Below are 15,919 nucleotides of genomic sequence, written 5' to 3' on the forward strand. Positions count from 1 at the left end.
AAGAGAGAGAGAGAGAGAGGGGGGGGAGTAAGAGAGGCAGTGAAAGAGAGAGAGGGAGAAAGAGGTACATAACGGTTGGCACTAGCGCAGGCGAACGACCCCCAGACATCCTCGCGCCTTTTCTTCGCGTCGAGCCATCAGCGAGCCTCTATGACGTAATATCGTCCGTCATCCTGCTCCGACACGCACGACAGCAGGACGTCTGCCTTTAGCACGCGCACACATGTGTGCGTGAGTGCGCGGCGTGTGTGTGTGTGTGTGTGTAGCGAGAGTCTAGATCTGCTTCTATCCATCTATCTACATAGATAGGTAACCCGGTCGGGAGGCTGCGCCGGAACGCGTGTCGGATTTCACGTGGCGCCCTCTATACACAGCATCGATTTCATCGCGCTGTCTGCGCGGGAGAGTAAAATAGTCCCGAAGCAGAAACCTTCACTCCCACCAACACTAACACCAACCTCCAGCCCAATAAAAGCGAGTGGTGCTCGCTGGGCACAAAGTGGAGTAATTAAATCCAGTGGCAGACGAAATGTGAGAGTTGCGCGCTAAACAGAACGGACGGCGGAGAAGGTTCGTGGTGTTAGAGGAATCATAACCGGTGACGGGACGCAACAGTGTCGGGAGTTTGCGTCTGCGTTAGCGTCAGCGCCTGCGTGGTGTATACGTGTGTTTGGTCGGTTGCGACTGTGGCTTATGGGTATAAAAATTCGGCCGCTACCGTGCGTGGAGCCAAGCTGGACGTCTAAGACTGCCGACAGCAAGTCACTGACTTCAATGGATCCAATTGTCACCGAAACACAGAAAGGTGAGCGACATTGAGAGTTTCATATAGCTCCCTGAATAATGTAAATGTTTTCACTTGATAGATTAACGCTGTCGTACAAAGCTTAAACGCGCAGCGATGGCTTATCATAACAGAAGTTTCTCTGCACTGCGTCGTCGTCTTAAAAACACAAAACAGCAAAACATTGTATTAGCTGGCTTAATACTGCATAGGAGGCTTAACACTACATAAACAGGCTAATACCACTATTATAACATCACTAAGTATAGGCATCTTTGCACGTTAACAACTTAACACTGCATTAAAAGCCCCAAATAGTATTAAAGGTCTAACATTGTCTAAACAGCTTAATTGCCCGCTTTGTTAGCATGGCATAACAGAAGTGGCTTTACACTATAGCTGTTATCGATAGCAGCCATGGAGTTGCTACATAGTCAGTAACTATGCTCATTGATACTGTCTGCTATATAGTTATATGTATGATCGCAGCAGCTACATAATATAGCTACCCATGTAACCAGTGATACTCTCCGCCATGTAGTTTACCCTTCTCTGCCCTCTTTCTTTTTTCCATTCCTGTCGCTCTTTCGCCTTTACTCCCCCTATCCTTTTATCGCTTTCACATTCTTTCTTTTTTCTTTCTTCTTCCATGTCTCTATTTCGACTTGTATATGATAGCAACATCCCTTGTATCGATGGCATTTCACGTCCTTGATCAGTGGCCTTGCCGTCACTTGATCCCACTGACGCATTAGCGCTGTACCTTCATAATCCCATAGCTTCCCTTCACATTCATAAACGCCAGTTAGTTTCAACTGCTTCCACTTTCTTTCCAGATGTCACTTGCCGTCGTGAGCGGTAGTAGCGATTCTCAAGCCGGCTTCGTGGGATGAGATCTCACCACTACTCTGCAGCTTACCTCTACCGCATCTAGTCACGACGTATAGGCAATCGGCGAGGGGAGAAACCCAGCAGCGTGAACTTCACACACGGCATCAAGCGTGGGGAAACCCCCAGCTGCGTGAACATTCAACACACGGCATCAAGCGTGGGGAAACCCCCAGCTGCGTGAACATTCAACACACGGCATCGGGCGTGGGGAAAACCCAGCAGTTTGAACTTTCAACACACGGCATCGGCAAGGGGAAACCCCCAGCAGTTTAAACTTTCAACGCACGACATAGACGTACGTCACCGTACTTTGCTAGTGTTAAGCAGTCGCTCGGGTGGAGTCTAGGTGACCGCAAACCGATTGATTGCTCCCCGTATCTGCAACCGATGCGATCCGGTCGTATACGCGCATACAGTGAGACAGAGACAGAGAGGGATAGATAGAGAGATAGAGGTAGATAGAGAGGGAGAGAGAGAGAGACAGAGAAAGATCGAGAGAGTGAGAGAGAAAGAGACAGAGACGACTCTATACGCACATAGCTCCACCGCACATGTAAGCTAACAGTACCAACATAGTTCATAGGCCTACAGACAAGTTTATACCATCAATAGCTCCACCCCACATGTAAGCTAACAGTACCAACATAAGTTCTATACACCTAGCACGAGCAAGTATACCATGCATGGCTCACAACATGTAAGCTAACAGTACCAACATAGTTCTACCTACAGACACGCTATAACGCATCATAGCTTCCACCCACAGTAAGCTAACAGTACCCAACATAGTTCTAACCCTAGCCAGACAAGTTATACCATCAAGCTCCACCCCATGTAACTAACAGTAGACCCACATAGTTCTAGGCTACAGACACGCTATAGCCATCATAGCTCCCCCCACCAGTAAGCTAACAGTTACCAACATAAGTTTCTAACTATCCAGACAAGTTATACGCACTCATGGCTGCCACCCACGGATGTAAGCTAAACAGTACGCAACTAGTTTCTACCTACAGACTACGTCGCTATAACCATCATAGCTTCCCACCCACTAAAAGTAGGAAATTAAACCAACGGATGTAACGCTAACAGTACCAACATTAGTTTTCTACCTACAAACAAGCTATACATGCATAGCTCCCACACACATGTACTAACAGTATCCACATAGTTCTACCCTACAGACACGCTATACCATCATAGCTCCACCCACATGTAAGCTAACCAGTACCAACATAGTTCCTACCTACATGACACGCTATTACATCATAGCTCCCCACCAGTATGTAAGCTAAACAGTACAACATCGTTCTACCTACAAACAAGCTATACCATCATAGTCCACCACATGTAAGCTAAACAGTAACCAACGATAGTGTCTACCTACAGACACACCGCTACTACCATCATAGCTCCCACCCACATAGTAAGCTAACAGTCCCAACATAGTTCTACCAACAAACAAGCTATACAACATAGCTCCAACCCACATGTAGCCTAACAGTACCAACATAGTTTCTACCTACAGACAACGCTATACCATGCATAGCCTTCCACCCACGAGTAAGCTACAGTAAACCGAACATAGTTCTACTACAAACACAAGCTATACATCATAGCTCCACCCACATGTAAGCTAACGTACCTAACGATAGTTCTACCTACAACAAGCTATACCAATCATAGCTCCACCCAAATGTAAGCTAACAGTACCGAACATAGTTCTACCTACAAAAAAGCTATACCATCATCCCAGCTGCCAACCACTTCTATCAATACCAAAACCTAGTCTACCCCACAGGTAATTTATCATACCGTAACCACTAGTCTATCACTGCAAGCAAGCTAAAGAACACTAAACCATAGTTCCTTACAGACTCATCAATATCTCTATCATTATAACACTCTGAGTGAATAGGTTTAGCATCGATGCGAACGCGCGTAGAGTTAAATGTAACACTCGCAAAGTCTGACATCTGATAATAGTAATATAATATAGATTATAGTGATAATAATAAATGAATAATGCTATAGAATGAGTATCAAGCACAACATTAAATTGCATTAAAAGCATAACATTTAACCTCATCTCATGATGTAGAGCAAATAAAGCGATCAATAAGCAGGCAAGGTAAAGCCTAGCAGAGAAGAGGAAGGTCGCCCCGTACTCTCTGCTCTCTCTCTATATTGCGGCCGAGAGGAATTAAACTCTATGGTGGACGCGATATATTCTGTTGGCAAGGTCTGTTGCTATGCACAGATCTCTCATCTCCTCCTCCCGCCTCTCTCGCTTCATTCTCTCTCTCGTCTCTCATCTCTCAACCTCTGCCATCTCTCGTCTTCGTCTGCGTATCATCCGTCTCTCAGATCTCTCTCAGTCTGTCTCCCTCTCTCCATCTCTCATTCTCTCAGTCCTCTCTCTCTCCTCTCTCTCGTCCTCCTCTCCTCGTCTGTCTGTCTCTCTCCTCTCTCCTCCCGCCTCTCTCTCCCTCTTCCCACCCCTCCCTCTCTCCTTCTCCCTCCACCTCAATCCTCTCCTTTTCTCATCTTCTCTTTTCTCTTGTCTCTCCGGCAAATGATGACGTGAGGGCCGCTAAGATGCTATAAGTTGTATACGCTTGTTCTCTAGTCTGCTCGCTGTGCAACAGCGGTCTCTCCCTCCTCCCATCTCCGTCCTTGCCCCCCTCCTTCTCTCCTCCGTCCTCTTCCTATCTTCTTTCTCTCTGCAAAATTTAGGGTGAGCTCTCCCTATGTGTGTGTATGCGGTCTGTTGACAGGTTTGCCTAGCTGTGCATCTGGGCATTCACAGGAGCGCGATAAACCGCCAGCGCTCCCGGCAGGCGTCTCAGCGGAATCATCGTACCGGCGCTCGTCGCGCCCTCCTGTCTACTTCGGAGCTGGCGCTCTTCGCGCGGCAGCCAGCGGAAGATCAGACGAGCGCCTCTAATAAAACCCAGCGTGAGGTCTAGCGCTGCTTACCGCCCCCTAGGTGCCCACCACTCTACCGATTCTGCTCAACATCAGTAAAACGATCATCGCATAATCGCAGCTCAACAATGGAGCAGCCGTTTTTACCGGAAGATGGTATGGTGGCGCCCCCTTTGCGGCGGTTGTCCAGCCGCGCCAAAGGAGATAGACGGAAATTCGTCAGAAATCATTCGCGCCTCTACAAAATTAGTGTCGGCAGTCCAGTGACAACGCGATGGTGACACGCGGACGACAGTGATGGGCGACACTAGCCTTTCCTCATTCGCACGTTCGCCTTCCCGCCCGCGTAGAGGCGCGCGAGCTCCGACCATGCACGGCAGTTTGGGCGCAGGAGGCAGCATGATGCTCCGTGCCACGTCGTAGCGACGTATACACGTGCTTCAAGTCACAGGTCAAGGTCAGAGTCGACGAGCGCGTGCGTAAGATGCGCGCGTGCTTTAAGGGCAGAGTGGCGTGAGTCGTGCGCAGCCGTGTGAGCATCGTGTAATAAAGGGCCTTCACAGATGACGGTCCTCTACGTTCTGCGGGCTGGGCCTTCTAACTTCACCTAGTTCCGCACGTGCATGGGATACGTGTCTGTGCGTCGGAGGCAGACGTGGACATAACTATCCATAGATAAGCCAGAGGACCGGAGTGAGATAGATACCAAACCAGGGTGCCACACATAGGATAAGGAATCTATACTGGGACGGCGGAGTATCTGACTGAATGCCAGCTAGCAGAGCATTACATGGACGAGTGACGCACGACACAGCGATTGCCCCGACATTGTGGTGTGGATATGCAATCGAATAAGATGCTCACAGCAAGCGGAGGTGATAAGTTCTCTCTCCATTCTCTTCGTTTTCTCGCTTTCCTCTCTCTTCCTCAACTATCTCTTTCTCCTCCATTCTCTTCGCGCCATCCTTCTCTGCCCTCATTGTCTCTGTAACATCGTTTTCAATTCTCTCTACAACAACCTCGCTCTAATTACACTCTCTCGGTCCTTTCATCTCCACCTCGTTGTTCCGTCGCCAAGTTTTAGCTAACGGACCATGGCTAACGCCGGAGCAGACTATCGGCAGTAGCTAACCAGCTAATGAGAAATAAGCGCGACAGTTTTTCAACACGCCCGCGCCACAACAAACACCAGGCTCGATGCGTGATTCCTTGCCTGACACTACAGATTTTCCGCGGCAGCTCCCACGCAAAGCTCTCGCTGCGCGAGGGTCGCGTCGAGCGTCCATTAGCCGTAGCGCTCTCGTAAACGATGCGGTAATTCTCGTGTTAGCCGTCTGCGCCCTCGGTGGCGCGCACAGTGAAGCGATGATTCTAACGACGGCATGCCACGGGATTTTGGAGGTATTTGACTTCACGATGCCCTCAGCTTACGTGCCTTAGCATATGCGGCAGCCGCCGACTTGACATGCGGCATCTGCGCCCGCCTCGGCTCTTACTGTCATCAATCGTCCCTCGCCTGCCTCTAATATGTCCCGCCGCGGAGTGATAACACGCGACTGGACGCACACACCGGTGAGCGATGTATGCCAGAATGTGGCGTGCAACGTACTGGGACGAACACCGATTCTGCATTACGTCCACGACGGCGGCAGACAGACGATCGCCTCGGCGCGCAGACGAGGGCTGAAGCTGTGCGGGTCTACACACGGCCAAAGCGCCGGACCCGCAGCTGTGTTGTCCGACCGCGGACATCTGATGCGACAGAGACAGCGCAGATTTCCCGGATGCTGCAGATTGCGGAGGGAGGAGGGGAGATAGTATCTTGATATGTCTCTAATATGTGAATGAACGCGTAAACGTCTACGTGTGTCGGGCGTCTACTGCCAACCAACCGATCGATATCGCACACAACTGTCAATGATGTGGTTGACGTAAGAGAGAGAGAGAGAGAGAGAGAAGAGAGACATAAAGAGAGAGGAGAGAGAGAAAGAGAGCGAGAGAGAAGAGAGCGAAGAGAGAAAAGAGAGAGAGAGAGAGAGAGTGAGAGAGAGAGAGAGAGAGAAGAGAGAGAGAGAGCGAGAGAGAGAGAAGAGAAAGAGAGCGAGAGGAGAGAGAAGAGCAAAGAGAGAGAGAGAGTGAGAAGAGAGAGAGAGCGAGAGAAGAGAGAGAGAGAGAGAAAGAGATGGAGGAAGAGATAAGACAATGGGACGAAGCGAGATTAGACAGATAAAGGGAAAGGAGCGACGAGAAAAGAGAAAGGGTGACGAGAGAGAGTCTGCCGTGTAGCAACTCACACAGCAGCGTCACGCGGAGCATCTCGGCCTGCTGGCTACTGTCTCTCCTCTCTTCTTCGTCTACTCTTCTCTCTCGTCTCGTCTCTCCTCATCTCTCGTCTTGCTCTCTCGTCTCTTTCTCTGAGGATCGGTCTCTTATCTCTCTCTCATCTCGTCGCTCCATTCTTTCTGTCATCATCTCTCTCTCTCTCTTCTCTCTCTTCATCGGTCAATTCATGAAGGTAAAAACACGGAATTGGTAAAGGCACGTCGATTACGCACGGCGTGTGGAGAAGGCAGCAGGCGAGCTTCAGTACGGCTCTTTTCTCTCATTCTCTCTCTCTCTCTCTCATCTCCGATCCTCTACTCTCTCTCTCTGCTCTTCTCGTCTCGTCTGCCTCTCCTCAGATGTCTGGTCTCGTCTTTCCGCAGCGCGGCGCGGGGGTCGAAAGTCTCACTCTCATTTCTCTCTCGCGGCGCGGCCTCATTCTACGTTTTACACTAAACACGCCGCGGCGAGTATGCCGCGCGACAGCACGCACCGACCGCTATCGTCTGCTGTCGGTTGCTGTTGTCTGCTGTCGACGATCATTCGCAGCGGAGAGACAAACAGGAGGAGCCCACTCAGCGAGTCTAGAGATATGAAACGGCAGGAGTGGGCCTCTAAACGCCACCTGCACGAGGCAATGAAGCCTTGTTCTGCATCGCCTTTCTCTTCCCGTCCTCATCATCAAGTAGTCCGCCTGCCTCAGCTCCGGCAACGGCCGCGAGCCGCAATCTTTACGAAGGTGAAGTCGCCTAACACCCGTTACTGAAGGCAGCGACCATTACGAGAGTGAAGCCCTAACCCCGCACTGAAGCCGCGACTTACGAGGTGAAGCCCTAACAGCCCGCACTGAGCCAGCGACGCATTACGAGGTGAAGCCTAACTCACCGGCCGCACTGGAAAGGCCGCGATTTACGAGGTGCAGGCCCTAGCACACGACGGAGCGTGCAGCCTCTCTCGATCATGCAGAACAGGAAAACCAACAGGCGACGCTTCTCGTTGTGAAACAGGCCTCCAAGGGAGATTTTCGCGTTGTCTCGACAACACTCGCTCTCGAAGTATCGAATCAGCGCGTGTGACACTAGAAAGAGACGCATGTGTTGGCGAAATTCGGCTCTTGTTGCGTGACGGTTGTCAGCCTGCATAGAGATGCAAACCTGCATTTCGCTCACGTCTGCCGCGCCATCTTTAACATGGTCACATAGCTTCCTGCTGGTACGCCCATTCGTTGTGGAAAACCTCACGAGCGTCGGCGATGTCAGCAAAAAACTTTACCGGGAAAAAAAACTATGAAGCGAGTTACTGTTGCGAATTAAGTGCACCGAGGAGCCTCTAGATGCGCGTGCGCGGTTTGACGCGGAAAGAAAGCAGCATTGCTCAACGACGTCATCCGCGATTCTGACGTCAGCGCCGACGGATGTGTCCATCTACGTAAACAGAAAGAAGGCGAGGAGGGTCTTTCTTTTTTGTAAAAATTACCCTCCAACAACATATTTTATAAGCCAACTGAGAGGCTTGGCGGCTTGATAGGGACATCAGGTGTTGGGGCCATCGGCGAGGGAGTCGTGGTGAGTGTGACACAGTGAATAGAGGTACTTTCTTGTGATAGACGTATTTCTAGTCGTGTTTTTGCTCTGGGCCGGCAGACGATATGTATTCCATAATAGCATCCTCATTTTTTTAGCCACTCAAGCGTTTCGTGGCAAATGCGCACAAGGCGGAAAGTAAACAATCTACAAGACTAAACACGACAGTAACAACACCAGCATCAAACACATAACGAACATCGGATGACAACGACGACAACCGGAAACGACCACACGACGTACAACGACAGCAGTGCAACGACGATAGCAAGCAACCAACAACAGACAGCAGCAAGCAGGCAGCAAACAAACAAGGAACAACTTATACAACAACATCAACAAACAACAAACACGAAGACAAGTGGACGTCCGACGGGACGATGACGACGACGACGACGGCGATGACGATGACGGTGATGAGTGACGATAGTAACAATAAAACACATCGCAACGAGCCTATAGAGAACGTCGTTCCCGTGTTAATTATATATAGTATATTATAGTATATATTATATGGCGCGACGCTGTTTTCCCATCCACGCAACGTTGTTATCTCGTCATCAGCGTGTTACTACGCGCTATGTTTTCGATAAATTAATTTATTTAGAATGTATGACGCTGATACGTTACGAGGCAGACTCTGTGGTGACGCCGCGCGCATTGCGGCATATAGCGCAAATATTCAGTGAATTACGGTTCGTCCATCGAAGCTCAGTATATTGCATTAATTAGGGGGGGGGAGAGAGAGAAGGAGAGCAAAAAGAGAGAGCAAGAGAGAGAGAATCGAAAAATCAGAGAGAGAGAGAGAGAGAGCAGAGAGGAGAGAGAGAGGAGAGAAAGAAGAGTGAGAGAGGGAAGAGAGAGTGAGCGTGATTGCGTGGTGCAGGCGCGAGAGAGAGGAAAGAGAGCGAGAGAGAGGTAAAGGGGAAAAAAGGAAAAAGGAGAAAATAAGTTCTCCAGCTGGGACTCGAAACCGGAATCCCGGTGTAGAAGACGGATGTTCTAGCGATTAGGCCACTGCGCCGTTAAGGATATACACTATGGATTTACACGTACGTGAGGTTGATCTGTACGCAGGTTGATCAACACGCCTTCTATTGATGAATAGAATTTTTATTAATTTTTAACTTTTTAACTTTTTTAAATTTTTGTTTCAGCCAGAACCACTTCCCAGACGTGCTGATTCTGAAAATATCTTTAGTTTTCCTCTAGGCTGCGGAGTTTTCTAGCTATGCGAGTACGGACTAATTCGGCTGTACAACTTTATATATATAGAAGAATACATATACATAAATATATACTCTGGCGGGAGAAATGTAAATTCAATCCAATGCAATTTCATCTAAACACGTATTTAAGTAAAGGCAACGTATATGATTAGATAAGTGCGACTACATCGTAGCTAACATTACGAGCCAGCTAGCAATAGCAATATATTGATAGACTCCTAATAGAATTACTTATATGTACGGGAAGATATCCAAATGCAAATGAAATAAAATTCTAAAGACATCAACTAACCTAATCTCCTACACATCTAAGAAACACAAGAACGAAAAATACCATTATGCAAACTAATACTTGTCATACCGCCACGTAATAATAGTATCTCAAATAAATAAGAAAAAAATCTATTTGAAAGTTTTTGGGTAATATAGATAATCAGTATCAACCTTACGAGGCGCGTAATTATAATTATAATTCAAGGCGGCGTCGCGTTGCATGTCATTCATTGGTTTTATTCATTCTTACAGATTTTATTACCAAGCGCGCACGATAATAAAGCAACACTAAAAGATAATTCTCGTGTATTCTTTCTTCGTAGATCAGCCAACGGAGAGTGGTCGGTCGCCATTGGTCGTGCGGCAACGATCAAAAAAAAAATCCTGCCGTATCTGCAAATGGCTGAGGACGTACGGACTGGCCATCTTAGCAGTATGCTACTTCATCCTAGTCCTGCCCACGGGTAAGCTATGCAATCATATCCGCACCCACATGTAAGCTAACAGTACCAACATAGTTCTACCTACAGACAAGTTATACCATCATAGTGTGTGTGTGTGTGTGTGTGTGTGTGTGTGTGTGTGTGTGTGTGTGTGTGTGTGTGTGTGTATACAATGAGGGCGGGGAGTGTGCATGCATGCATAGATGAGACACGCGTGAAGCTCTCCCTCCTGGCAGCAGCAGCAGCAGCAGCCGTGCAGGGATGCTGCTGCAGGGATGCTGCGCGTATGCATGCACGCGCGCGCCATTGTCCGCATGTACTGTATATACCCGCTACGGTCGTAGCAGCAGCAGCAGCAGCAGCAGCGGCGGATTCAGCATAATCAATGAAGCTACGGATGAGGTGAAGCCATGCTCAATGTAAAACGCGTTCTCGCACGAGTCGAGCACATCTTGTGTAGGCGTATTCAAACATATATACACGCACACGTACGCAAACATATATAGGGAAGGTGATTCTTACCCGTGATCGTATTAGTGGTTACGCGTGAGTGTTAGATTACACCCTTTGCTAACGTCTATCAAATACAGATTATAAAAAACATAAAAACTATTATATACGTATTCAGTCATCCTCTTTAATTATACTGCATTAACTATGTATAAGCCCATAGCGGGGCAAACGCGTACAGTAGATGTGCGCGAGTAACATCACAACTTATAAGGTTATTGCTGTCTCGTAGCTTTCTCTAACCAATCTAGTATATCGTAACTGTCTCTTTCTGACTCTCTGTCCGATCTCTCTCTCTAGTCGAACACGCGGTTATATACTCACATAGTTAGACACGCCCACCTATTGTTTTTAGTCACTCCGTTCTACGCTACCGTCTGTAATTGGCTAATTCGATCACTGTCTAGTGCAGGGTTATAACTTTACACAGCTGGCCTGTATACCGAAATAGAACAATAGCTTATTCCTGTATATTTACTTCTATGTCTTTCGACGGTATTACATTATTCTCCCCCCCCCCATTAGAAAAAGTTGTAAGCCACAGCTATGCGGCGAACAACGTCATCAGAAAAAATTTGTTGCGTGTACTTTAATACGTATTTTATATTTATTTTTTTTATTTTTTTATTATATCAATTTTTATGTTATGTTATATTATTTTGTATTTGTCTTTTTTCAGTGCTCCCATCACCCATATAACTTCCTTTAACTATCTTAACTAAATTTGGCCTTAACTAAGGAAAGAGATCTTTATTTTATTTTATTTTTATATATATATTTATTTTTTTAAATTAAAAAAAAAAATAATCTGGCGTCGTGGCCGTCGTCTCGTGGTCCTCCGTGGTCCGTCGTCGTGGGGTGGTTGCTGGTCATCCTCGTGGTGAGGGGTCGTCGCCGTGGGGGTCGTCGCTGTGGTGGTGATGGTGCTGATCATCTTCGTGTGGGAGTCGTCGTGGGGGTCGTGCTGTCCATGCGTCGTGGGTAGTCTTACCTGGTCCTCGAATGCGTACGCCCAATACGGAGCGCCTGCTCGATTGGGACTATTTTGTATCGCGCCACGACCATCACTGATGTGTACGACGGTAAATCCCGGGTTGAGTCGGCGAACTGATGACATCATTGAAAAAAGACGTCCAGTCAGCTCACTATACATGGTTTTTCCTGCATGGAACAGCTGCCGTAAATGAGGCGAGGCATCGGCGACGGAGGTCCAATGTTGTCGTCGTGAGTTGGTCCGTCCGCTGCTGCACTGCCGCCCAGTCAATAGCGTTGACAGGGTGGCGATGGCGCCTGTGTGGTGGTGGATATATACACGCATACGTAGGCAAACATATATATACACGCACGACCGTAGCGCAACATATATACACGCACACGTACGCAAACATATATACACGCACACGTACGCAAACATATATACACGCACACGTATTCAAACATATATACACGCACACGTACGCAAACATATATACACGCACACGTACACGCACACGTACACGTACGCAAACATATATACACGCACACGTATTCAAACATATATTACACGCACACGTACGCAAACATATATACAACGCACACGTACACGTGCACGCACACGTACACGTGCACAGCACACGTACACGTACACGTACACGCAACACGGTACGCGTACGCGTACGACGTACACGTACAACGTACACGTACACGTACGTACACGTACAACGCACACGCACACACGTACATCGTACACGTCACCGTACGTCGCAGCTGACGCAACACGCACACGGCACACGCACACGCAGCACGCACACGCCACAACGCACACGTTCACACACTAACCGCACACACACAACACACACACACCACACACACACAACACACTCCGCGCGCGCGGCGCGCCAGCGGCTACACGTACAGATCACGATCGTACACGTACACGTACACACACACGTACACAGCACACGTACACGTACACGCACTAGCGTACACGTACACGTCACGGTACAGCGTACACGCAGCACGTACCACGGCACACGTACACGCCACACGTACACGTACACCGGACACGTACGTACGCTACGCGTACACGCACCGTAGCTCGTACACGTCACGTACTCGTACACGTACATCGTACAGCGTACACGCACACGGTACACGTTACACGACAGTCACGGCACACGCAACGTACAGTACACGCAACAGCGACACGTACAACCGTAACATGTCGTACACGTACACGTACACGTTCACGTACACCGTAGCACGTCACGTACCGTACACACTTACACGCGACACGTACGACGTACACGCACACCGTCAGTGCACTGTACGACGTACACGCACACGTACACGTGCACGGACGCGTACACGACTATCACGTACGCGTACAGTACACGCGTACACGCGCGTACACGTACACGTACACGCACACGTAAACGTACACGTACGCGTACACGTAGCACGTAACGTACACTCACACTACACGTACACGTACACGCACACGTACACGTACTCGGCACGAACGACACGAGTGTCGGCACACGTACACGTACGCGTACGCGTTTTGTTCTCTCCACATCTCCACGCGCACGCAGTCTAAATTTTGTTTGCATATTTTGTCTCTCGTGCTCGACGGAGGGGAGGGTAGCTGTTTATTTACCAAGAGGTTTTCTGATAATACATTCCGTATTTTATAAGGTATAAGGCTCCGTTCAGCCAACGAGACCTCGTATTTATGAATACGGTATATTTTGCAAATACTCGAATCTGAGACAAATACGCGGCTCGAGCGTTGCACAAGGCGCTGATTCCGCGGCTCCCAGAAATACGGGTTATTTGCGAGCTGCAAGCCTTGCTTTAAACGAATCAAGGCGAAGCAATGCGGAAATAAACAATGCAATGCGCAGACCAACTGCGGCGATAAAATTACGTTAGAACTGGTCCGCGCCTGCGACAGTTGCACTCGCGGTTACACTTGGAACTGTCGAGGCGCGGACGCAGTCTTATAAAATAGCGCTTCAGAAATCCGCGTATTTAGCGGGTTCAAAACCGACGCGGAAATCGGCGTCGCAACAGAGTCCTCAAGCACGGCTAAATTATTAGGAGTCTGGGAAGCCGCGTATTTACGATCAAATCCGGATTGTTTAGATACGCGTATTTCTGGACTGTCGCATTTTGCCTGCGTGTGAACGCTAAATACCGGATTTCTTGGACTACGTGTGTGAACGCGGCTGTATCTTCGAGTGTATAATATAGATATAGGATATATAATATATATATATATATATATATATATATATATATATATATATATATTATAATATTCAAATAGCCGCGTTCACACGTAGCAAGAAATCCGGTATTTATGCGTTCAGACGACGAGGCAAAATGCGCGGTAATCTTAAACAGATTCGGTATTTGATGTAATACGCGCTTCCCAGACCCGCTAATAATTTGCTGTTGGCTTGAGAAAATACGGATCTCTTGTGAACCGCGCATTTCTGGTGTGAACGCAAATACCGTATTTCTGAGCGCGTATTTTTGGATGGTCCGCACTCGACAGTTCCAGTGTAACGCGAGGGTGGAACTGTCGAGGCGCGGAGCGGCTATCTAACGTAATTTATCGGCGGGAGTTGGTGCGCATTGCATTGTTTATTCGCATTGTTCGCTGAATTGTTAACGCGAGCAGCTCGCAGCTGACAAAAACTACGCGTAATTTCTGAGCCGGGCGGAATGCAGCGTGTGAACGCTCAGCCGCGTATTTGTCTCAGATTCGGTATTTCGGGCAATACCGTATTTGCATAAATAGCGAGGTCTCGTGTGAACGAGGCTTAATAATTATACACTCGCTGGTAACTATTAGCTCTTATTATTACGTATAACACGCGATGGCGTGCGTGGCGTGCGTGAAGTGCGCGCGCGTAACACACCCACGCGTTCTTCGGCTTGTTTATCCCCCCGGCCGCCCGCAATTGAACGCTTTGGGCATGTCTCTGCTCATTTCCCCTTCGCCACCTGGCCGCGATGCACGCGTATAATCAGCTAATGGCGAGTGAATTACTCTCAGCTCGTCGTACAATAGCCTGAGTAGACAAGGCGCGCTGCAGTTTTTCTCCTCCTCATCATCAATCCTGCCGCGCTAAAGGGCAGGCGTTCCGTTTTGATCTCTCTCTCCTCACCGAGTGTGAGCGAGCGTATTATTGAAGTTTCAATCAGCAGTCGGCAGCGTTCATCAATAACACACCTATCGACGCTGCTTGCTAAATAGCGCACACACGAAGAGAGGGAGAGAGAGATAAAGAGAAGCGAGAGAGAGAGAGAGATAGAGAGAGAGAGAGAGAGAGGAGAGAGAGAGAGAGGAGAGAAGAGAGAGAGAGAGAACGAGAGAGAGAGAGAGAGAGAGAGAGAGATAAATAAATAGGTAGGTAGATAAAAGTAGCTAGATAATAGATGCGAATGGATGGCTGGATTTGGATGGATGGGTGGATGGATGATGGATGGATGGATGGAATGGATGGATGGATGGATGGATGGATAGATGATGAATGTGGATGATGGATGATTTGGATAGATGGTGGATGGGTGGATGGATGGATGGATGATGGATGGATGGATGGATGGAAGAGATAGATGGATGGATGGATGGGTGGATGGATGATGGATGGATGGTGGATGATGGATGGATAGATAGATAGATAGATAGGATAAATAGATAAATAGATAGATACCGATCAGATAGATAGATAGATCGATAGATCGTAAAAAAGATGGATAGTATAAGATAGATTAGATAGATAGATAGATAGATAGATCAGATAGATAGATGATAGATAGATAGTAGATAGATAGATAGATATAGAATAGATAGATTAGATAGATAGATAGATAGATCAGATGATATAGAATAGATAGTAGATAATAGATAGATAGATATGATAGATAGATAGATAGATAGATCAGATGATATAGAATAGATAG

The 15,919-nt window shown here is 48.0% G+C and overlaps 1 protein-coding gene across 1 annotated transcript in view; it reads left to right on the top strand.

Moving 5' to 3' along the window:
- The first annotated feature begins 344 nt into the window (after positions 1–344).
- Positions 345–15,919, top strand: part of LOC106813685 — an 18,341-nt gene continuing 2,766 nt past the window's right edge. Inside the window, exons 1-2 of the mRNA XM_014817892.1 lie at positions 345–805; positions 10,334–10,474. Of these exons, the coding sequence (XP_014673378.1) occupies positions 694–805; positions 10,334–10,474 (253 nt within the window). The 5' untranslated portion in view covers positions 345–693. The remainder of the gene's footprint in view (positions 806–10,333; positions 10,475–15,919) is intronic.

Source organism: Priapulus caudatus, unplaced genomic scaffold (genome assembly GCF_000485595.1).
Source record: "Priapulus caudatus unplaced genomic scaffold, Priapulus_caudatus-5.0.1 Scaffold809, whole genome shotgun sequence".
Lineage (NCBI taxonomy): Eukaryota > Metazoa > Priapulida > Priapulimorpha > Priapulimorphida > Priapulidae > Priapulus > Priapulus caudatus.